Genomic DNA, 25,462 nt, shown 5'->3' on the forward strand with positions numbered 1-25,462 from the left:
CCTTTCCCAGGGAACCTGCAGGGCCACATTGTAAAGCTTCTGATGCTAACAAGTCCTGGGGACAATCTCTTGGGGTTAGGACCAAGAGTAGAGGACTTTAAGGGGAATTCCTAGAAAAAGTAACCTACTCTATAATAGAAGGGAGGGCAGAGATACAGTGTACATTCCTTCATATTTCTGCATTTGGCACTAAAACTGATACTAATTTTTTCCAACTAAACTAACTTGGTAAATTCAGGTTTCTGTGCTATTATGTTTTCTACCATCTTGAAGAGTAGGTTCTCCCTGACAACCAGAAAGTATCTCTATATTCCCCACATCATTCAGGGAAAGCTCTTTACAATATTTATTTTTTCTGTAAGTCATATTTTTGAAGTAGTAAAGTAAAATGACAAATCTGGACAGACGTTGAGGTCACAAATCTCTGGATTGTTGTTAACTTTGGAAAATAAGATGACATCTGCATTTTGTACCATAAACAGGATACTACCGAAGAAAGTCTGGCTGCTTTAACAAGTACAAAACCTCAAGTTATAGTGTGAATAAAACATGTTAAACATCCTCAGAATAGGCCCAAGCTTTATAGTTGTATCTCAAAGAAGATAATTCCGCAGGATATTTAATGAGTTTTCCAGTAAATGCATAATGCTCACATATAGCACATATGTGTGTATCAGCCCCTTGATTCTAGTCTATGCCTATTTGAGAGTTTATAGTCTGTTGCTAGGAGAACTGCTGGCCCATTCTTCTACCTCCAACAATTAAAAAAGTAAGAAAATCTTTTAATGTCACAAGCATAATGAAATAAAATGTTATGCATCTTATCATTTGATCAAGACAAAGTCACTGTCAGTCTCCCCAACTCATTCCAATGTAGTTCGTTTAGAAAATTGTTCAATTTTCACACAGTTTCAAAGAGTGCTATTTACAAAATCTCCTTTGAAACCTATCAAAGATATACTGTGTACATCAATAGTATACTGCTGAAAGTACACTGGCGTGTGTTGAAGGCATGTTGTTTAGAGTGTACTGCTGTGTGAAATTCACATTTTTTTTGGGGGGTCTCCAAAGTCACCTGGTAACTCAGTTCAATGCTAATGGATCTTGAATATTTTATGTAAACACACTTAAATTCTTCAGAATCTGTGTCTACACTATTACTTCCCTCAGGGCTTGTACATAGTTCAATAAATATTTTTGGATTTGACTTTTTATTATACCTTTGTTCTGTTTGAGGATAATAAATCTTTCATTCTTAGACTATACTTGTTACCAAATATAATATGGTTTAGTCCAAGTCTACAGCTATGCCTAAATCAGTCTTGATTCTCAAAATTCAAACATATTTTAAAAGTGTATTTATTTCTACTCTGTCTCATTCACAGAGAAAGTAAAACAGATATTTTGATATTCATAGTCTCTCACTTAGAAATACAATCCAGATACCACCTCATTATGTTTTTCTATTTTTGTGTGAAAAATTTCTTTGTCTGAAGAAGTTCCAACAATATTTTAAATTTTATCAATAAAATGAACAAAACTGGAGCTGGGGGTGCAGCAGTGGTCATGTTTAGACCTTGGGTTCAATCCCCACCATCATGAAAATATAAAATAAATAAAACTTATGAGATTAGTAATCATCTTGTGTTTACAAGAGGATTTTATTTTATTTTTAGTTTATTTTTTGGTGGGGATCAAAACCAGGTCTTCATGCATGCTAGCATACACTTCCACTGACCTCCCCTCACCCCCTGAAGATATTTTTGAATAGACATTTTGACAGTTCCATATACTGTTCAAACCAAGATAGTTTTTGTTTGTAAACTGATACCAAAATGTCTAGTGGTGTGCTGGTAAACCAGTACTGGGCAGGGGGCAGTTTGGGGGAAGCTCTGCTTTGTAGCATTGGCTAATTTCTGGGGTATAAATACGTAACACTGACAACTGAGAGGTGTTTTTATTGAAGTTGTTTTTACCCAAGGAATGTTAACATTGGACTCACTGAACCTACACACACACATTTACACAGTTCTATACAAATGTACATACTTTGATTCTTCCTCTTAGTAGTTAAAGGGGCCTGAGAGGACCAATTTGTCTCTTAGTGCATGAGATAGACAGAACAGATGCTACAAGCCTGATACAATTAGGAGAAAACTATCTCAAACAACACAGATCCTCTTCTTCAGGAGAAACTGAGTTTGAAATATCAGTTTGGGGTAGAAGTGGAGACGCCAACAACTTTAATGTTTTCCTAGATAAATGGTGGCCATCGTGTGTTCTGCTGTGTAAAAAATATTATAAATGAAAGGCTCTTCAAAAACATTAACTATGGCAGCATCTTTATCTGCATAAAGTGGAGACACCCAGATGAAGCTGCACAGACCAGTAGTCCAAGATGGAGATAGAATCCAGTCCTTTAACTTTGTAGCTATCTCTATCTGTGAGGTCACAGGATTACAGTGCCTTCCTTAGCATTAATTCAATCTGGGAAAATTTTAGTCTCTGTGCAATATCCAATGAGCTCTCACCATTCTGAGGAGAAAAAGAAACTTCAGTTATTTATTTTCAATAGAAGCAAATGTCAATGCAAATATAACACACCCTAAGGCTTGGCAAGGCCTTTAAATGTCATTCAGTTCTGAGAGTAGTGGCCTAACTTCATTCTTTCATTAGAATGGTTAATTTTACCATTATTCAAATGAAAGGAGATTGATTTCCTTTACTGCTAGGCCTGGATTAGAAGATTATGCTGCTAGGGGAACTTCAGACCCTGGTTCACAAATCCTTACCTTGTCCTTTATCATGGGGTCTGCACGGGCTTCCAGGAGCAGAGGGATGAGAGTCTGGTTTTTCATTTTGCAGGCATAATGTAAGGCAGTGCAGCCATACTGAAACACAAAGGGCCAACATTACAGCTCATCAACCAGGCTCTCTACAGACTTCAGCACCTAGTTTCTTAAGCAACTATTCACATTTTGTAATGTGTGCCTAAGCAGAACAGTCCACAAACCATCTTGTACTGAAAAGTTTTCTCCTCTGCCTCCATATATGTGTCAGTATTCTATAAGTCAACCATGTCCTCTCATTTTCCATTCCAAATTACAGAACGTAACTATGGTAATATGTAAGATATATTTATAATAATACACTAACGATGCTTAATTATACCAACATTTCCTTGTGGAATTTTATATACTTGGGCAAGCATCACCTGATCATTTACTATCTTTTCCCTTAGAGAGTTTCCCCATGAACCTTTTTGTAAATACTATCTGCTATGTTTTACAATCAAAATCCTCAGTCAGAAGAAGGTGGCTGCTCATATCACTTAGAACACCTACAAGATCCTAGCAGTTTGATGTAGAAGTCCACAGTTAGTTTACTAAAGTCCATATTTTGTACTGTATTTTGTAATATAAAATAGCAGTCATACACTGTTGGTACTAATTTAAAACACTAACAACATGTCAAAAAAATTTATATGTCCTCATCCGCTTATCAGCGAGATCATTCGTCCTTTAGTTTTTTGAGATTGGCTTATCTCACTTAGCATGATATTCTCCAATTTCATCCATTTGCCCACAAATGACATAATTTTATCATTCTTCATGGCAGAGTAATATTCCATTGTATATATATACCACAGTTTCTTTATCCATTCATCAACTGAAAGGCATCTAGGGTGGTTCCAAAATCTGGCTATGGTGAAATTTTTTAATTAATTAATTTATATATTTTAATTAAAAATCATAAATTAACATAGGGCAATGTTGTTTGATTCATTCTATTATTTTTTTCACTTCCCCCCACCCCTCCCACCCCTCTTTTCCCTCTATACAGTCCTTCCTTCCTCCATTCTAAGCACCCTCCTCATCCCTAACCCTAAACCTAACCCTAACCCTAACGCTAACCCCTCCTACCCCCCCATATATGTCCTCATCTGCTTATCAGTGAGATCATTCGTCCTTTAGTTTTTTGAGATTGGCTTATCTCACTTAGCATGATAACCTCCAATTTCATCCATTTGCCTGAAAATGCCATAATTTTATCATTCTTCATGGCAGAGTAATATACCATTCTATATATATGCCACAGTTTCTTTATCCATTCATCAACTGAAAGGCATCTAGGTTGGTTCCACAATCTGGCTATAGTGAATTGAGCAGCTATGAACATTGATGTGGCTGTATCTCTGTAGTATGCTGATTTTGAGTCCTTTGGGTATAGGCCAAGGAGTGGGATAGCTGGATCAAATGGTGGTTCCATTCCAAGCTTTCTGAGAAATCTCCGTACCGCTTTCCAGAGTGGCTGCACTAATTTGCAACCCCACCAGCAATGGATGAATGTACCTTTTTCCCCACATCCTCCCCAACACCTATTGTTGCTTGTGTTCTTGATAATTGCCATTCTAATTGGGGTGAGATGAAATCTTAGGGTAGTTTTGATTTGCATTTCTCTTATTACTAGAGATGTTGAACATTTTTTCATATATCTGTTGATTGCTTGTACATCTTCTTCTGTGAAGTGTCTGTTCATTTCCTTAACCCATTTGTTGATTGGATTATTTGTATTCTTGGTGTAGACTTTTTTGAGTTCTTTATAGATTCTGGATATTAGTGCTCTATCTGTAGTATGAGCAGCAAAGATTTTTTCCCCACTCTGTAGGCTCTCTCTTCACATTACTGATAGTTTTCTTTGCTGAGAGAAAGCATTTTAGTTTGAATCTATCCCAGTTGTTGATTCTTGCTTTTATTTCTTATGCTATGGGATTCCTGTTAAGGAAGTCTGATCCTAAACTGACATGTTGAAGATTTGGACCTACTTTTTCTTCTATAAGATGCAGGGTCTCTGGTCTGATTCCGAGGTCCCTGATCCACTTTGAGATGAGTTTTGTGCAGGGTGAGAAATAGGGGTTTAATTTCATTCTGTTGCATATGGATTTCCGGTTTTCCCAGCACCATTTGTTGAAGAGGCTATCTTTTCTCCATTGCATATTTTTGGAACCTTTGTCTAGTATGAGAAAATTGTATTTACTTGGGTTTGTATCCATGTCCTCTATTCTGTACCATTGATCTACCTGTCTATTTTGGTACCAATACCATGCCGTTTTTGTTACTATTGCTTTGTAGTAGAGTTGAAGATCTGGTATTGCGATACCCCCTGCTTCGCTCTTTCTACTGAGGATTGCTTTAGCTATTCTGGGTTTCTTATTCTTCCAGATGAATTTCACAATTGCTTGCTCTATTTCTGTAAGGTACACCATTGGGATTTTAATTGGAATTGCATTGAATCTGTATAGCACTTTTGCAAGTATGACCATTTTGACAATATTAATTCTGCCTATCCAAGAACATGGGAGATCTTTCCATCTTCTAAGGTTTTCTTGAATTTATTTCTTTAGTGTTCTGTAGTTCTCATTGTAGAGGTGTTTCACCTCTTTTGTGAGATTGATTCCCAAGTATTTTAATTTTTTTCGAGGCTATTGTGAATGGGGTAGTTTTCCTAACTTCTCTTTCTGAAGATTCATCACTTATGTATAAAAATACATTGAATATATGAGTATTGATCTTGTAACCTGCTACTTTACTGAATTCACTTATGAGTTCTAAGAGTTTTCTGGTGGAATTTCTAGGTTCCTCTAAATATATAATCATGTCATCAGTGAACAGGGATAGTTTGAGTTCCTCTTTTCCAATTCGTATCCCTTTAATTTCTTTGGTTTGTCTAATTGCTCAGGCTAGAGTCTCAAGAACGATATTGAATAGAAGTGGTGAAAGAGGGCATCCTTGCCTTGTTCCAGTTGTTAGGGGGAATGCTTTCAGGTTTTCACCATTTAGAATGATATTGGCCATGGGCTTAGCGTAGATGGCCTTTACAATGTTAAGGAATGTTCCCACTATCCCTATTTTCTCTAGTGTTTTGAGCATGAAGGGATGCTGTATTTTATCAAATGCTTTTTCTGTATCTTTTGAAATAATCATATGATTCTTAACTTTTAGTCTGTTGATATGGTGAATGACATTTATTGATTTCCGGATGTTGAACCAACTTTGCATCCCTGGGATAAAACCCACTTGATCGTGGTGCACTATCTTTTTAATATATTTTTGTATGCGATTTGCTATAATTTTGTTGAGAATTTTTGCATCGATGTTCATTAAGGATATTGGTCTGAAATTTTCTTTCCTTGATGTGTCTCTGTCTGGTTTAGGTATCAGGGTGATATTGGCATCATAGAATGAGTTTGGGAGGGTTCCCTCCTCTTCTATTTCATGGAATACTTTGAGAAGTATTGGAATGAGCTCTTCTTTAAAGGTTTTGTAGAACTTGGCTGAGAACCCATCAGGTCCTGGACTTTTCTATGTTGGTAGGCTTTTGATGACCTCTTCTATTTCATTGCTTGAAATTGATTTATTTAAATTGTGTATGTCCTCCTCATTCAGGTTAGGTAATTCATATGTCTCTAGAAACTTGTTGATGTCTTTGAGGTTTTCTGTTTTGTTGGAGTATAGATTTTCATAATAGCTACTAATTATGTTTTGTATTTCACTCGTGTCTGTTGTGATATTTCCTTGTTCATTCCGAATTTTAGTAATTTGAGTTTTCTCCTTCTTTCTCTTTGTTAGTGTGGCTAAGGGTTTATCAATTTTGTTTATAATTTCAAAGAACCAACTATTTATTTTGTTAATTTTTCCGATTGTTTCTTTTGTTTCAATTTCATTGATTTCGGCTCTGAGTTTAACTATTTCCTGTCTTCTACTACTTTTGGTGTTGATCTGCTCTTCTTTTTCTAGGGCTTTAAGCTGTAGTGTTAAGTTGTTTATTTGTTGATTTCTACTTCTTTTGTTGAATGCACCCTGGCTATGGTGAATTGAGCAGCTATGAACATTGATGTGGATGAGGACATATAATGGGGTTAGAAGGGGTTAGCATTAGGGTTAGGGGTTAGGTTTAGGTTTAGGAATAAGGAGGGTGGGAAGAATGGAGGAAGGAAGGACTGTATAGAGGGAAAAGGGGTGGGAGGGGTGGGGGGAAGGGAAAAAAATAACAGAATGAACCAAACAACATTGCCCTATGTAAATTTATGATTTTTAATAAAAAAAATTATAATGGGAAAATTTGTGTTCAAAATTTGGCTTTCAAAATCTGCCAAGAGGTGGATCCAAGATGGTAGACTAGATGGTGACTGCATCTCCTGTTGCTCCAGAACCCAGGATTCAAGAAGGGGAGGCATTGAGAGACTCAGACTAACTTAGAGCCATGGGGTGAGTCTCTCCCACTGGGTGAAGCTTGTCCCAGGTGGCAGGCCTGGACAGGGACAGCTTCTCGGAGCAGGGCAGGGCAGCTAGAGTCTTCCCCAAGCAGCCCTGCTTTCTCCGGCAGCAGGCTCAATCCACAGCCAGCTACTAGGAGGAGGCCCGCCAAATGAGAGCTTTTCTGCATAGAACCAACCCCAAGCCCTGAACCCAGCAGGGAGCCCTGGCCTGTAGGCAGCTTCTGGGACCAGGGCAGGGCAGCCAGAACCTCCAAAAGCAACCCTGCTCCCTCTGGCGGCAGGCTTGATCCACAGTCAGCTTCTTGGAGCAGGCTGCCCAGTGAGAGCTTTTCCGCACAGAGCCAACCCCAAGCCTGGGACTCAGCGGCAGGCTGTGTCCAGCAGGCAGCTTCTAGGACCAAGGCAAGGCAGCCAGAAAACTCCCCAAGCAGCCCTGCTCCCTCTGGTGCCAGGTGGGGTCTACAATCAGCTTCTTGGAGCAGGCCCGCCCAGTGAGAGCTTTTCTGCGCAGAGCCAATCCCAAGTCCTGAACCCAGTGGCCGGGCCCGAGCCCACAGGCGGCTTCTGGCTTCTGGGACCAAGGCAGGACAGGAAGAGGCTTTCCCCTATCAGCCTGGCTCCCTCGGCAAGGGCAGGCTCTGTCTATAGCCAGCTTCTAGGTACAGGACCACCAGTAAGAGGATTTCCACACAGAACCAGCCCCCAGCACCGGACCCAGTAGCAGGCTAGGGGCAGCTTTCTTCAGAAGCACTGCAATATCAAGTTCCTCCAAGACTTCAGGCTACTGGAGGCTGGGAGGTGATATACTGAAAATCTATAGGGACACTATAAGTCAAAGAGGAAATCTGCAATATCTCAGAGTCCCACTGACATCTGACCAATATGAGAAAACAAGGGAAGAAAATGTCCCAAACAAAACTAGATACTACATCAATAAAACCGAATGACAGCACACCAGAAGAAATGTCAGAAAGGGAGTTCAGAATGTACATAATTAAAACAATCAGGGACGCAAATGAGAAGATGAAAGAGCAAATGCAGGCATTGAAGGAAGAGATAAAAGAGCAAATGCAGGCACTAAATGATTGCACCAAAAAACAGTTAAAAGAGCAAATACGGGAAGCAAGAGATCATTTCAATAAAGACTTAGAGATAAAGAAAAAAAAAAAACAGAAATCCTTGAAATGAAGGAAACAATAAACCAAGTTAAAAACTCCATAGAAAGCATAACCAATAGGATAGAACACCTGAAAGACAGAACCTCAGACATTGAAGAAAAATATTTAATCTTGAAAACAAAGTTGATCAAACAGAGCAGATGATAAGAAATCATGAACAGAATCTACAGGAATTATGGGATATCATGAAAAGACCAAATTTAAGAATTATTGGGATTGAGGAAGGCTTAGAGAAACAAACCAAAGGAATGAACAATCTATTCAATGAAATAATATCAGAAAATTTCCCAAATCTGAAGAATGAAATGGAAAACCAGGTACAAGAGGCTTATAGGACTCCAAATATACAAAATTACAACAGAACTACACCAAGGCACATTATTATGAAAATACCTAACATACGAAATAAAGACAGAATTTTGAAGGCCAAGAGAGGAAAGAATCAAATTACATTTGGGGGAAACCAATAAAAATATCAGCAGATTTTTCAATCCAGATCCTAAAAGCTAGAAGGGCCTGGAACAACATTTACCAAGCCCTGAAAGAAAATGGATGACAACCAAGAATTTTACACCCAGCAAAACTTACTTTCAGATATGACAATGAAACAAAATCCTTCCATGATAAACAAAAGCCAAAAGAATTTACAAAAAGAAAGCGGCATTACAGAACATTCTCAGCAAAATATTCCATGAGGAAGAGATGAAAAACAACAATGCAAATTAGCAACGGGAGGAACTAGCTTAAAGGAATAGCCAAATAAAGGAGAAACCAAATCAGGTCAAAAAACAAAAATTAGTCAAATGACTGGGAATACAAATTATATCACAAAAATAACCCTGAATGTTAATGGCCTGAACTCATCGATCAAAAGACATAGACCGGAACAATGGTTTGAAAAGAAAAATCCAACAGTATGCTGCCTGCAAGAGACTCATCTCATAGAAAGAGATACCCACAGACTAAAGGTGAAAGGATGGGAAAAAACATACCATGCACACGGACAAAGCAAAAAAGAGGGAGTATCCATCCTCATTTCAGATAATGTGGACTTCAAGCCAAAACTAGTCAGAAGGGAAAAAGAAGGACATTACATACTGCTTAAGGGAAGCATAGATCAGCAAGACATAACAATCATAAACATCTATGCCCCGAACATTGGCTCATCCATGTACGCCAAACAAATCTTTCTCAATTCCAGAAATCAAATAGACCACAACGCAATAATACTAGATGATTTTAACACACCTCTCTCAACACTGGATAGATCTTCCAAACAAAAATTGAATAAAGAAACCATAGATCTCAATAATACATTCAACAATTTAGACTTAACAGACATATATAGAATATACCATCCAACAAAGAATGAATACACTTTCTCTAAGCAGCACGTGGATCCTTCTCTAAAATAGACCATATTTTATGCCACAAAGCTACTGTTAGCAAATACAAGAAGATAGAGATACTACCTTGTATTCTATCAGATCATAATGGATTGAAATTAGAAATAAATGACAGAATAAAAAGCAGAAAATTCTCCAATACCTGGAGATTAAATAATATGCTATTATATGATGAATGGATACCAGAAGACATCAGGAGGGAAATAAAAAAATTCTTAGAAGTAAACTAGAACAAAGACACATCATATCAAAATCTCTGGGACACTATGAAAGCAATACTTAGAGGAAGATTTATTTCATGGAGTGCATTCAACAAAAGAAGTAGAAATCAACAAATAAACAACTTAACACTACAGCTCAAAGCCCTAGAAAAAGAAAAGCGGACAAACACCAAAAGTAATAGAAGACAGGAAATAGTTAAACTCAGAGCCGAAATCAATGAAATTGAAACAAAAGAAACAATCAGAAAAGTTAACAAAATAAATAGTTGGTTCTTTGAAATTATAAACAAAATTGATAAACCCTTAGCCACACTAACAAAGAGAAAGAAGGAGAAAACTCAAATTACTAAAATTCGGAATGAACAAGGAAATATCACAACAGACACGAGTGAAATACAAAACATAATTAGAAGCTATTTTGAAAATCTATACTCCAACAAAACAGAAAACCTCGAAGACATCAACAAGTTTCTAGAGACATATGAATTACCTAACCTGAATGAGGAGGACATACACAATTTAAATAAATCAATTTCAAGCAATGAAATAGAAGAGGTCATCAAAAGCCTACCAACAAAGAAAAGTCCAGGACCAAATGGGTTCTCAGCCGAGTTCTACAAAACCTTTAAAGAAGAGCTCATTCCAATACTTCTCAAAGTATTCCATGAAATAGAAGAGGAGGGAACCCTCCCAAACTCATTCTATGAAGCCAATATCACCCTGATACCTAAACCAGACAGACACACATCGAGGAAAGAAAATTTCAGACCAATATCCTTAATGAACATCGATGCAAAAATTCTCAAGAAAATTTTAGCAAATCGCATACAAAAATATATTAAAAAGATAGTGCACCACGATCAAGTGGGATGCAAGGTCGGTTCAACATCCGGAAATCAATAAATGTCATTCACCATATCAACAGACTTAAAGTTAAGAATCACATGATTATTTCAATAGATCCAGAAAAAGCATTTGATAAAATACAGCATCCCTTCATGCTCAAAACACTAGAGAAAATAGGGATAGTGGGAACATTCCTTAACATTGTAAAGGCCATCTACGCTAAGCCCATGGCCAATATCATTCTAAATGGTGAAAACCTGAAAGCATTCCCCCTAACAACTGGAACAAGGCAAGGATGCCCTCTTTCACCACTTCTAGTCAATATCGTCCTTAAAACTCTAGCCAGAGCAATTAGACAAACCAAAGAAATTAAAGGGATATGAATAGGAAAGAAGAACTCAAACTATCCCTGTTCACTGATGACATGATTATATATTTAGAGGAACCTAGAAATTCCACCAGAAAACTCTTAGAACTCATAAGTGAATTCAGTAAAGTAGCAGGTTACAAGATCAATACTCATATATCCAATGCATTTTTATACATAAGTGATGAATCTTCAGAAAGAGAAGTTAGGAAAACTACCCCATTCACAATAGCCTCAAAAAAAATTAAAATACTTGGGAATCAATCTCACAAAAGAGGTGAAACACCTCTACAATGAGAACTACAGAACACTAAAGAAATAAATTCAAGAAAACCTTAGAAGATGGAAAGATCTCCCATGTTCTTGGATAGGCAGAATTAATATTGTCAAAATGATCATACTTGCAAAAGTGCTATACAGATTCAATGCAATTCCAATTAAAATCCCAATGGTGTACCTTACAGAAATAGAGCAAGCAATTATGAAATTCATCTGGAAGAATAAGAAACCCAGAATAGCTAAAGCAATCCTCAGTAGAAAGAGCGAAGCAGGGGGTATCGCAATACCAGATCTTCGACTCTACTACAAAGCAATAGTAACAAAAACGGCATGGTATTGGTACCAAAATAGACAGGTAGATCAATGGTACAGAATAGAGGACATGGACACAAACCCAAGTAAATACAATTTTCTCATACTAGACAAAGGTTCCAAAAATATGCAATGGAGAAAAGATAGCCTCTTCAACAAATGGTGCTGGGAAAACCGGAAATCCATATGCAACAGAATGAAATTAAACCCCTATTTCTCACCCTGCACAAAACTCATCTCAAAGTGGATCAGGGACCTCGGAATCAGACCAGAGACCCTGCATCTTATAGAAGAAAAAGTAGGTCCAAATCTTCAACATGTCAGTTTAGGATCAGACTTCCTTAACAGGAATCCCATAGCATAAGAAATAAAAGCAAGAATCAACAACTGGGATAGATTCAAACTAAAATGCTTTCTCTCAGCAAAGGAAACTATCAGTAATGTGAAGAGAGAGCCTACAGAGTGGGAAAAAAATCTTTGCTGCTCATACTTCAGATAGAGCACTAATATCCAGAATCTATAAAGAACTCAAAAAAGTCTACACCAAGAATACAAATAATCCAATCAACAAATGGGTTAAGGAAATGAACAGACACTTCACAGAAGAAGATGTGAAGCAATCAACAGATATATGAAAAAATGTTCAACATCTCTAGTAATAAGAGAAATGCAAATCAAAACTACCCTAAGATTTCATCTCACCCCAATTAGAATGGCAATTATCAAGAACACAAGCAACAATAGGTGTTGGGGAGGATGTGGGGAAAAAAGGTACACTCATACATTGCTGGTGGGGTTGCAAATTAGTGTAGCCACTCTGGAAAGCGGTAAGGAGATTCCTCAGAAAACTTTAATGGAACCACCATTTGATCCAGCTATCCCACTCCTTGGCCTATACCCAAAGGACTTAAAATCAGCATACTACAGAGATACAGCCACATCAGTGTTCATAGCTGCTCCATTCACAATAGCCAGATTGTGGAACCTTCTGTTTGAACTGTCCTTCAATTGATGAATGGATAAAGAAACTGGCATATATATACAATGGAATATTACTCAGCCATAACGAATGATAAAATTATAGAATTTTCAGGCAAATGGATGAAATTGGAGGATATCATGCTAAGTGAGATAAGCCAATCTCAAAAAACCAAAGGAAGAATGATCTTGCTGATAAGCAGATGGTGAAACATAGTGGGGGTTGGGAGGGGTTTTGTTAGGGTTAGGGTTAGGTTTAGGGTTAGGGTTAAGGAGGGTGGCAAGAATGGAGGAAGGAAGGACTGTACAGAGGCAAAAGAGGGGTGGGAGGGGTGAGAGGGAGGGAAAAATGCAGAATGAATCAAACAACATTACTCTATGTAAATTTATGATTACACAAATGGTATGCCTTTACTTCATGTACAAACAGAGAAACAACATATATCCCATTTGTTTACAATAAAAAAAAGAAAAAAACTCTGCCAAGAAATCATAGTTTTGGTAAAAGAAGACATAATATCCTCAACTATCAAAACCAACAGAATTAATTCTAGACCTTATTCCCTGGAAATTCTTCTAATACTATAGGAAAAGAAGTTACAGTCATTTATTTTTATTAATTGAAGGCATGATGAACAGAAGAGGACACTAGAATTTTCCATGTGAAATAAAGTGAGTTTAATTAGTAAAAATATAAAACACTGTTTTAGGACTAGGAATGTGCTTCAGCAGCAGAGTGCTTACTACCATGCAGAAGGCCCTGGGTTCAATCCTTAGCATCACAAAAAAAAAAAAAAAAAAAAAAAAACTACATTATTTCAGTTAGAACTTGGATCACATGTATTCATTTTTTGAAAAAATGTTTGGTGGAAAAAGATGGTGTCTGTGTGCATGTACATGATATGTGTATGCTTAGGAATATAATATCTCTGTCTAGAGACAGAAAAAGACAAATAACTAGAAAAATATCTGAGAAAAGTTTTGACCACAGACACAAATTTTAAATGTTTTAATTTCAAATGAAAAGATCAACAAAAACCTTCAAAAATCTCTTACTTAACCTTTAGTAATCTCTTACTTTAATAAATTTCAAAGCTGTTTAGGGAAACAGAATGCATAATAGTAGTCTATCCAAATTTTTAAAAATTCTACTTAAAATAAAAGATCTCATCAGCTTATTGTCTTGTACTTTCTCGTGCAAGTTTATACTATCTCACACATACACAAAAAAATTGTTTCCATTTAAGCCTTCTTAAAATTTATCGAAAATTAAAATAATGCAAACATTAATAGAAACTGGGATAAAGACATATTCTTTCTCCTAGAACAATGGTAACATGAACATTATTTTTCTGTAATCAAATTTCAACTTGCCTTTCTCAATGTAATACTGGAAACCTAAAATTTTATCCAATTAATTTAAGCAAATAAAATGCCACAAAAATAAATGCCTGCCCCATTATTAGCATTTAAGGGAGGAAGATGAGTACAGGGGTACAGGGGTAAAAAGTCAAAATAAAAGCTTACACTTCCTTATGGGAAGAAGCCAGCTGATGCAGCTGTTGTTTTTGCAGTTCATAACATACATCACTTGGATTTTCTTTTTCTTTGCCCTTCTCTAACTTTCATTTATAAAAGGGGCCTCTATCAATAGTGGCTGGGCTCTTGGATGAAGAAGCAGCTTTTAACATGCAGTGAGCACTTACTAGGTAACAAATTTATAATTGGCCACCCACCTAAGTAAAAAGCGGCAGACCTATTCACATGCTGGCATTCTGACTCCAGCTTAAGTACTGAGGACAGTGTTTTGTTATCACAGTCTTCCTTTTCCTTCACTTCTTATCAGTGTCAAAACCAGTTCTTTTAAAGATATTCTATAATCAATAAAGATTCTGTACTCATGAGTTCAGTGGAAGAATATAAATGACCTCAAAGTTGCATGACTGGCAGTGAGAAAAAAGAAAACTAAATGGAAAATTGTCAAGAAATACAAAGCCAATAACTTCAGTGATAACAAGTACACTCTCTATAAATGCCATTTTGAATATTATTTTGGAATGACTAAAAATGTGAACTTACACAGTCTCTAGCGTTAACTTGGACGCCAGCATCAAGGAGCATTCGTACAAGAACCTCATTCTGCTTTGTCTTGGATACCTGTTGTAAGTGGGAGAGAAGTGGCTTTACAAACATTTCCTTCATCTTGTGTCTAAGACTCCTGTAATCAATTAGCTTCATTTGAATCTCAACACTCCTATGCATCTATTATCTTTCCTAAAATTCTTGAAGACATATCAGGTTGTGCTCTTGAAAGCACCCAGGAACTTGTTTGAGATGCACATTCTCAACCCTCACCCCAGACCTTCTGCTGAGGATGGGATCTGATTTCTAGCTTTCCTGGTTCATAACTCTTCATAACTTCTCATTGTTTTGGAGACAAATCTACACTATTCAGCATGATTCCTCTAGAGCTTAGGGCTTAGGGCCCTAGTCCTCTCTCTCAGGAGATACCTCCTAGCTCACTCTGCTTTAGCTACACTAACTAGCTTTTTGTTAAGTCCTCCTTTCCCACCAGACTCCCTCCTTCTGGAGAACCATTTCATAGATATTCCTTTTACCTGGAAGCTTCCTACCTACCTTCTTTGCTTGGCAAATTCATCCTTCATATCTCAACCCAAGTTCATCTTCCTCCAGGAATTTGGAGCCTCCATCTTCCTTTACTTTTTCCCAGTGTCAAACTTACCGGACTTTATCTGACCAGATGAAGAAATCATTTTCTTCTAGGCAATCAACACCAATCACCTGTGTAATACCTGCTTCATGGTGATTTCTTGTGTATTTGAGTCATTTGATTGATGACTCCCCACCATCCTCAAACTCTCATGAGGTCAACAGCTATGCCTGTTGTGTTCATCATGGTATCACTAAACCTTGCATGGTGTCTGGCTCATAATAGATCCATGAAAATACAGGGTGAAGGATGGGACAAATGCATTCTATCAAGGAGACTCCTCAGAAACTCACTTTTCCTTTCTGGTCCCTTAAGGTCCTGACCACCTAACAGTTGGAGCCTTCCCCCAACAGAGGGAGCAAAGTTCTCCCTACTCATGAGGCATAGCCCTGGGGTTCAGTCCTTTGTCATCTGGAGCTACATCCTGTTGTCTTCTTTCCTCGTGCTTCTATCCTATGTCACCAGCTCACCTGCCTTTCTCCTCCTATCCTTCTCTGAAGTGACTCAATTCTTTCTGGTCCCTTCCCCTACGGTTGCCTTTCATATCACTTTTTCCTTATGTATCATGAACTTACAATATCAGGCTCCATTAATAAATAGTGTATATGTACAATTGGAGCTAGGTTAGTCATTAAAATCTGTATTTTTTCTTAGACCTCCAGTATCTAAACATTGGACTCTCTTAGAAAGCAGAACTGATATCAACAAATTCCAAATGGGCCTTGCTACATATAGTTGTATAGTTGACAACAAATTCCTCCTGCCCCCATATACAAATATTCCAATGATGTATGCTAAATACATAGTGAATTTCTCAAAATATTTTTAAGGATATAAACAGATAATGTGTTTATTAGTGAATTAAAGTTTTCTCTCTCCCATAAATTAAAAGATTAAAACCAACATTTTCATATTATTTATAGTTCCTCAAATTCTGCAACATTTAAGTACCTAAGGAGATAATAATATTTCAACTGACCGAATTTGTATCGGAGCTTTTGTTAACAGGGATTTCCGAGGTTTGAGGTCTATTAGCTACAGAAAGGTGGGGGGCAGTGGTTATTTAATTGGAGTAAATGATGTATTTGCTGAGTCATCTCTCAAAGATGGGACTGGCTACAAGAGAAGTCAAAAAAAGGTGGTGGGGTGGGGGAATCAGTGCAGACCTGTTACCCTATTTGAAGGCAAAGCAGAACACCCTCAAGTTACATCTTCTTCTCATAAGATGATTGCATTCCTACACCAACTATATATTTCCATTTAAGAATGACTCAATTCATCAAGGTGAAAGATGAGTTTCAAAATTTCCCATAAATATCTTCTGTGTTTATCAACTCCCTGGTGCAAATTCCTTAGGATCTGTCTTTTATCTCACCACCAGGATGGGTCCTTACATATCAGTAATTCAGAGAGAGATGTACAAAAACATAAACTCCACTTAAAGAATGAGAGAGAACATTTTTCCCAAATATTTTCAGAATTCTGTGCTTCTTTCAGATAAAACATTAAATTAAGTCAAGATTAAATTATTTTTCTAGATAGACCTTGCTCAGACTATTTTACCACTGGTCAACTATTTTTGCTACCTTTCTTCTCACTTTGCATAGTCAGCACTGCATGTATATGGAAAATGTATTCTACAAAACTCACAGGGGTTCAACTTAGGATTTTTTAACTCTATGATGATGGGAAAGTGATAGGCATTCAAAGGAAACCACAGTTTGAATTTTGAGTCTTGATCTTTTCCTGGGCTGGTGACATGCAGTAGGATACCTTCTAGTAATGCTGAGCAGTGGCAGCAAACTGCAGCCAGCATGCAGCTACCACACAACCACATGATCACAGGGGACCAACAACCCATACTCTACAGAATACTGTGTGGTTAAAGTGTGATGTTTGATAGGTGAGGTATATTAAATGTATTTTCTGCCTACAATGTTTTCATCTTTGAGAGGTTTATTATGATGTAACATCATCATAAGTCAAGGAGCACATGTATAAACCTAGAGCTCATTTTGTTATTATTTCTTTACAATATCTCACAGGCCTAGCAAAACCTGATGAGTCATGCATAGTTCTCCTACACCTCTTCCCTGTGCCCGAATAAGCATACTCACCATGAGGAAATACCCAATAAGCAGGACAGGCATCAAGAGGATAATGAGTAGATAATCAAAGAAAGTAAATCTTTTCTTCACAGCATAATGCAAGCAGGTTCTCTCTTTCTACAATTAAGAGAAGAACTCATCATTTCACATTTCATATTTGCACATTACCACATCAAAAAGTTCATGCTTTTTATTTTTCTGGTATCCAGGGCACTTCTTTCTGTGGGGCTTGTCTGATTAATAAACTTAAGTTTCCATTGACCAGAATATTGAATAGTCCAGTCTAAAGGAAAAGCAAAGGAAAGATTAATGGCAAATAACAGAGGTGAACATACATTTTCAAATTATGGAAGGCTAGATTCTGATATTCATTTTAATTTTTGAGGGGAAAAATATACTGAGATACAAATATAGAACTGAACTTAGTATGAAATGCCATAGTTATCCTTTAATTAGCTACGTTGGACAATTTTTCATTTAATGGCTTGTTCATAGGAAAACATTAACCTCATTTCAATGTTTTCATGTTCCCTCATGAACACAGGCAGTGCTACAAGAATGCACTTAATTCTTCAAATATTCCAATGTTCATCAGGTGGTGGGCTGAAACTTTGAGGGGTGGTATATGGACCGTGAACTCTCAGGGTCTCATAATCAAAGGTGGCCAGAAAGATGCACAAATAAATACAATGTGAAAGAGGCTATGGTGTAATCGGAACCCTACTCAACTCAATAAAAGGAAAGAAAGTGTGAAAGAGAAAAGAGAAGTGAGTTTCCACTTGGAGAAAGCACTATTCTGTTTCTATTCTGTTTTTTTTTTTTTTTTTTTTTTTTTTTTTGGGGGTGGGGGGTGGAACTCAGGGGCACTCAACTTCTGAGCCACATCCCCATCCCTATTTTGTATTTTATTTTGAGACAGAGTCTCACCAAGTTGCTTATAGCCTTGATTTTGCTGAGGCTGACTTTGAACTCATGATCCTCCTGTCTCAGCCTTCAGAGCCACTGGGATTATGAGCATGTGCCAAAGCACTATTCTTAAGTAACAACTCTGCTTTCCTAATTATCAAAGTATATATGCTATCTGTAAACAATCTGGAGAGTAGAGAGGATTAGAATGATAGAATTCAGAATTATCCATTATCAAACAGTCCAGAGTAAATTCTTGACATTATGCTATATTCACTTCAGGTCATTGTCAATTCCATATGTGGAATTTTAAAACATAGGATCATGTTATGTATTCAAAATCATATCTTGCATTTTTCTAGTTTAGAGATGCACATTTAAAATATGTACATTTTCCATGCCTTTTAATATTTTTAAGTACATGTTTGTAATTGTTGCATGGCTTTTTATGTTTTTATTGACACATTGAGGTTAGACATATTAGTGGGGCTCATTTTGACAGATTCATAAATTCATAAAACATTATTTGTACCATTTCAATACTCAGTACTTCCTCTTTCCTTGTCCTTCCTCCCTCTGATCTCCTTCCTCTACTCTATTGATCTTCCTTCTATTTATTTATTTTTTAATTGGTGTCTTATAGATAAAAGTGGAATTCATTGGGATGTACATACATGCACACAGCATAATTAGGTCAACCTCATTCCCCAGTTCTTCCCCCTTTCTTCTCTTCTTCCTCCTGGATCTCTTCTGTACCAATCTCCTTTCTATTTTCACATGATCCCTTTTTATTTTTTTTCATCCCTTTGTTTTTTTGGTTTAGTTTCCACATGAGAGAAAACATTCAGTCCTTGAGTCTAGTTTGTTTCTGAGTCTGACTTATTTCACTTAAAATGATGTTCTCCAGTTCTATCCATTTACCAGCAAATGATATGATTTCATTGTTATTTATGATTGAGTAGAATTCCTTTATATATACATATATATATATCATATTTTCTTTATCCATTCATTTATTGATGGGCACCTAACCTGATTCCATAATTTGGCTATTGTGGATTGCACTGCTATAAACATTGATGTGTCTGTATCACTATAGTATGATGATTTATTTCTTTTGGATAAATACTGAAGAATGGGCTAGCTGAGTCCTGTGGTGGTTCCATTTCTGGTCTTTTGAGGGATCTCCATACTGTTTTCCAAATTGGTTGTACTAATTTACAGTCCCACCAGCAATGGATGAGTGCACCTTGCCACTACAATAATTGCCTCACCAGTAATTATTGTTATTTTTATTCTAGGTGATAGCCATTCTCATTGGGGTAAGATGGAATATCAATGTAGTTTGATTTGCATTTCCCTGATTACTAAGGGCGTTGAACATTTTTTCATATATTTGTTGACCACTTGTATTTCTTCTTTTGAGAAATGTCTATTTAAATATTTATTGATTGGTTTATTAGAGTGTTGTTGTTTTTGCTTTTTGGTTTTTGGTTTTTGGTGTTAAGCTATTTGAGTTCTTTATGTATCCTAGATATTAATCCCCTATTGGAAGAGGAGCTAAAAGCTTTCTACTGAATGGAGTTACTCTATTTGATTTAGGCAAACCCTCTATCTATTGGATATTTCAAATTTTCAATCTTTCAATTTTATAAATAACATTGCCTGCATATCCTCATTCACAAAGCTTTGTCAACAATACTAAATCTGTCTTTTGCATAAGTTTTCAATAAATCCTTAGCAGGAAAGGTATTTATTGCTTTCATGTGTACTGCCAAATTGTGCTCCAGTAAGAATAATAATTTAAACTTTCTTCCTGGTCAATACTTGATTTTCTTTTGTAATCCTGATCAATTTGCAGAAAAAGTATCATTATGTTTTAATTTAATTCAATTTGTTTTCCATAGTATCAATGTTTTCTATAGTTATCTGCTTCTGAATCACTAAGATCTTTGTTTAGTACTTCTGAAAATAATTTATGAACAGATTTAAGAAATGTAAAAATACTGGTTTAAATTATGAATGTACAAAGACAAAATATTTGGGAAAAATAAAAATATTAAACACTAAGACACCATTAGAAACATTTAAAAAGTAGAAATTACAAACCTCAAAACTCTTCTGATAAAATGTCTATTAGTCTAAACTATGCCCTGAAGTCCTTTTCCTGACTTTTATGATACTAGAGGACCCTAGCAAGCTGACTGAGGTTCTCCTTTGCAGAGCAGAGGTAAGAGTGTCCCCTCAGCCCATTCTTGAACTGTCAGCTCCCTTTCTCATCTTCCCAGTCCACACACTTCTTGAAAGAGGACAGAAACTCACAAACATCTGACTTTGGGTGGAACTGCTAACCACAGTACCTGGTCTTTCAACTGTGTTCTAGGAACATCCTGTCCCACTGAACTCAGTTGCTTATCAGATAGAGCATAGCCACGACTTGCTTTTAAACCTTCCCAGGACTGGGAGTGTAACTCTTTCCTAGAGCACTTGCCTACCGTGTCCAAGGCCCTGGATTTGGTACCCAAAATCGAGAGAGAGAGAGAGGGGTGGGGGGAGGGAGGGAGGGAGAGGGAAACCACCCAAACAAAAAAATAGTTAAGTATAAGCAAGAAAGTCTGTAACACATTGTTACTCCCAATAGGCTGACTTTTAAATTGATATGGAGGAGGCAAATGGGTCCCTACCAGTTGCTTTTCTCATTGAAGGCACATGAGATGATACAGGACATTTATAATTATTGCAAAAAATGACTGTTGATATGTATTCAGTGTAATTTAAATGTTGTTTTTACTACCATGCTGATGCTAGATGTTCAGAAGGAGTAATGCAAGGATCCTGACAGTAAGACACATGTGCTGTTCTTCCTTGGTCCTGAAGACTCCAAGATAGCTAACATTGCAGCTTTAAGCACATTCTTTATGCCTTTCTGTGTGATTTCAAGTAGCTTCAAAGCACTTCATGAGCTTATTTGTCCTCAGCAAATTTATTAATAGTATTCTTTCATTCTATAAGAAAACTAAAGTATCTTTTGGAGAATAGTGCATTAACATAGTCGGTAAAAATATAACTAATAAAATATCATCACAAAATAAATATTTCTTTTCCAGAAAACTTTTCAATTGCTTCTATAAGAGTGAGCAAGAGGGGCTGGGCTTGTGGCTCAGCAGTAAAGAGCTTGCCTAGCATGTGGGAGTTACTGGGGTCCATCTTCAGCACCACGTTAAACAAATAAATAAATAAAACAGTTAAAAAACAATTAATGAAAAAATATTTTATAAAAGAGTGAGCAAGAGGAGAGAAGAGAGAGGACAGGGAGGGGAAATTGAGAAAGGGGAGGAAGAGAAGAAAGGAAGAAGTTCTCTCCAGACAACTGAGTGAGCTATGCTGTTTCTATTCAGAAGTACAATGACAAAATAAATCACAAATTATAACTACTGGTTGAACTACATTTTATTTTGCTTTTTTAGCCTAATAAAATGTCCTTGGTATATGTTAGTCTCTCCAAAGTAAGGCAAAAAAAAAAAAAAAAAAAAAAAAGAATTGCTAATAAACGTCTATAAGCAATGAAAAAGCTACATTTACAACTTACATCAACTGGAAGAGACAAGAATGGTGACAACTGTACGCCTCACCAAGTGTCACAGCCTCACCTGGTTTCTGAGGTTGACATTAGCATTCCTTCTTAAAAGGAAGGAAACAATTTTCACGTGCCCTCGCCTGCAAGCACAAATGAGGGGGGTGTCTCCATTGAAGCCATCTTGAACGTTGACATAATGGTTATCTTCTTTTACCCACCGCCACACTTGACCCAAGTCATTCTGGTAGGCTGCCTGGCAAATGGGCTGAGTGGAAAAACACAGAAACTGTTCTTGAAATATTAGCATAATTAACCCCACACACAAAATATCATTATGCAACCACTTAAATTTGAAGTGTTTCCAAATTGTAATATATTGTCAAATAAATTAGTTTGTTTTTGTTTTGTCTCTGCTGTGCCTGATCTTAAGTTAGAATAAGCATAAGCCCACAAGGAATCACTTCCATTTTCCTAAAGTGCTTGCATATGGAACTAGACAAATAGGGAATAGATGAAGGACTGAATACATGAATGAAATACTGCAAATTCAATTCAGTAAGGAAATTGTATATTTTGATCGTGAGTAAACGGTCCTGTTAGAAAAGCAGGATCTTGTTAAAGTTGAAGTAGGCACAGGGCAAAGAAGGAGTTGAGGGAACACTAGGAAAAAGAACAAGAATTGCCTGACCTGAACTCAAGGAATACAGCATAGTGGAAAAGACAGTCTTTAGACAAATAATATATGAATACCAATTTATATAGTTAGCTACAATTGATTAGATGCTGTTTATGAAAAACATGATGAAGAGCTTTGCACAACACTGCAGGCAGCAAGTCCTAAGCTAGCCTCATCCTGCTCCAGCCCTCCTGGATGCTGTTCTTCAAATCACCCATGTTTCACTCCTTCCCTGTGGTCCTCTTCCCTGCCTGCTCCCCCTGACTCAAACACTCTCCCAGTCTTCGTCTAACTCCTAACTCAACTAACTTCATGTCATAACTTAATTTTCACTTTATCTAAGAAGTCTTTCCTGATTCCTAGAATCTGCTATTTCTCCTTTACAGCTTCTGGCATAACTGTAAGTCTTTTCTTAATTATTTATAATCATATGTTTTAGGCTAACATGCCTCAGAGGGGTTTGAGGCAGCACTAAAAGAGGGAAGGCATTGAAGCTCAGGCTATAAACCCTAGGTGGACAAGAGCTACGATTATTCCATTCACCACCATATCCCCAGTATTCAGTAGAGCACAGGGCATGCAATAGGCAAACAAAATAGTTTTAGACTGGTTTAACAGAGAAATTCTTTTCTACTAAAAAAAAAAAAAAAATAGAAAATCAATTTTTTGTTTCTATATTATGTATCTGGCACAGGGATAATGTTCAATTTATGGAAGTAATTACTGCTTATCAAATCATGTTTTGTTTTTCTAACCACGTCAAACCTCTGCTGTGTACTAGTTAAAGGCGCTAGGGAAAAGACAGTATAAAAAACGTTAACCATGTGGAATCTATTCATTCAATAGGAAAATAAGACAAACACACAGACACACACAATAAATAACACAGTTTTGAGGGTTTTGACTTTTGCTTTGTTTTTGATTTTTGGTGCTGGGTATTTTATGGGTTTTATATGTGTGACTACGTATTGAACCCTGAGATGCACATGCACCTAGGATGTGCCCTACCACAGAGTTATAACCCAATTCCTAAGAAAATAATTTTGAAGAATAGTTGAGTATAGAAGTTGGAAGAGATCAGTGACAAACTTGAATGGATGTATTTGCTAATCAACTCAGTGTCTAATGTAACCAAATATTATTTATATTATACATATATTACTTTACATATGTACTTTTTATATTATTATATTTATATATTTTATAAAACATTACTTTATACATATATACACATACATGTGTGTGTGTGTATACATTTTTTTTTGCAGTGTGTGGGGTAGAAACCAGAGCCTCACAAATGCTAGGCAAGCACACTACTGCTGAGTGACACCTCCAGTCCTGTAATTAACTTTTAAACCCAAAGACCTACTCATGAAAGAAAAAAAAAAAAAAAAAACCACTAAAGGAAAATAAACTCATAACAATTATTAGACAAACTTCTGTGCCCCAAAATGAAATAAGCATGACACAGGAGTTGAACATTTTTAACAGATTGTGCTCAATTATACAAATCGCCTATTCCATTACCCTAAAGGCTTGTGATCAGGTGGGCATGTCAATATCTCAGTACTATCTGACTGACATAGAAAGGACTGAAACAATTTTAAGATCATGTATTTGGTATTGGGAAAATAGAATGTAATTGTGGTTCTGTTACTAATTCCCTGAGTGACCATGGATAATTCTTTTCCTTCAGTGTATCTTGGTGCCTGCGAATATGAAATAAAATAACAAGCAAAAATTCTTTTGAGTTTTCACATTCTATGACTTCTGGGATTTGAATCACAATCCGTACATCTTCTACATCACTGCTGGAGTCTAGGGTTATCCTGACACAAATAGGCTTAAAAACTTTCAGTGAAATCTTTATGGTTTCAGTAACAATGTCCAGTCACTTGGATTTCGATAACAAATAAAACAAAACTAAATGCAACATTAGATGATGTAAAGTTAACAACTCTTAATTTTGCCAATTAAATGCCTTAGAACTAATAATATCATTTCAAAAAAGACAGTGTAACATAAACATAAAAATAGAACTGGATGTATAACTCAGTGGTAGAGTGCTTGCCTAGAATGCAGAAGGCCCTGGGTTTAATGTCCAGCATGGTAGAAAAATAAATAAATAAATAAATAACGAACAAGGATGTTTTAACAAAATATACAGAGATGATATAATCATGGGAGGTGTCAGTCCTTTATATTGAATAAATTTATCTGTACAGAAAAATTTGCTTCATTGTCATTTTGTTATCGCTGAGACAGTGTCTCATTTATGATACCAAGGCTGGTCTTGAACTTGTGGGCTCAAGTGAACCTCCCACCTCAGCCTCCTGAGAAGCTTGGACTACATCCATGTAGCAACACACCTAGCTGTCCCTTTTTAAATTTTCATCATAAACCAGTAAAAATTTAATTATGGCTTTATAAGTAATAGTAGTAATTACTACTAATTAGGTATTAGGAAACGAATGATCTACAGTGAAGAACAGGGGGCCTTGCAGTTATTTATTTGTGCAAATTTGTAAATATTTCATTACTAATTTGTCTTTCCAGTTTTTCTTTAAAAATGTATAGTTTTGATAACATTTGGTTCAC

At 36.5% G+C, this 25,462-nt stretch overlaps 2 protein-coding genes across 2 annotated transcripts in view; one reads left to right on the forward strand and one right to left on the reverse strand.

The window, feature by feature from the left end:
- Window positions 1-1,207, forward strand: part of LOC306658939 (uncharacterized protein) — a 73,198-nt gene extending 71,991 nt beyond the window's left edge. The window contains 1 exon segment of the mRNA XM_079136221.1: window positions 1-1,207. Coding sequence (XP_078992347.1) covers window positions 1-114 — 114 coding nt within the window. The 3' untranslated portion in view covers window positions 115-1,207.
- The window catches only part of ANKRD22 (ankyrin repeat domain 22), a 45,652-nt gene continuing 20,672 nt past the window's right edge, over window positions 483-25,462 (reverse strand). Inside the window, exons 2-6 of the mRNA XM_079138371.1 lie at window positions 22,262-22,453; window positions 17,715-17,822; window positions 14,946-15,023; window positions 2,793-2,891; window positions 483-2,535 (exon numbers count right to left, since the gene is read on the reverse strand). Of these exons, the coding sequence (XP_078994497.1) occupies window positions 2,458-2,535; window positions 2,793-2,891; window positions 14,946-15,023; window positions 17,715-17,822; window positions 22,262-22,453 (555 nt within the window). The 3' untranslated portion in view covers window positions 483-2,457. The remainder of the gene's footprint in view (window positions 2,536-2,792; window positions 2,892-14,945; window positions 15,024-17,714; window positions 17,823-22,261; window positions 22,454-25,462) is intronic.

This window comes from Sciurus vulgaris, assembly GCF_902686455.1.
Source record: "Sciurus vulgaris genome assembly, chromosome: 4".
NCBI lineage: Eukaryota > Metazoa > Chordata > Mammalia > Rodentia > Sciuridae > Sciurus > Sciurus vulgaris.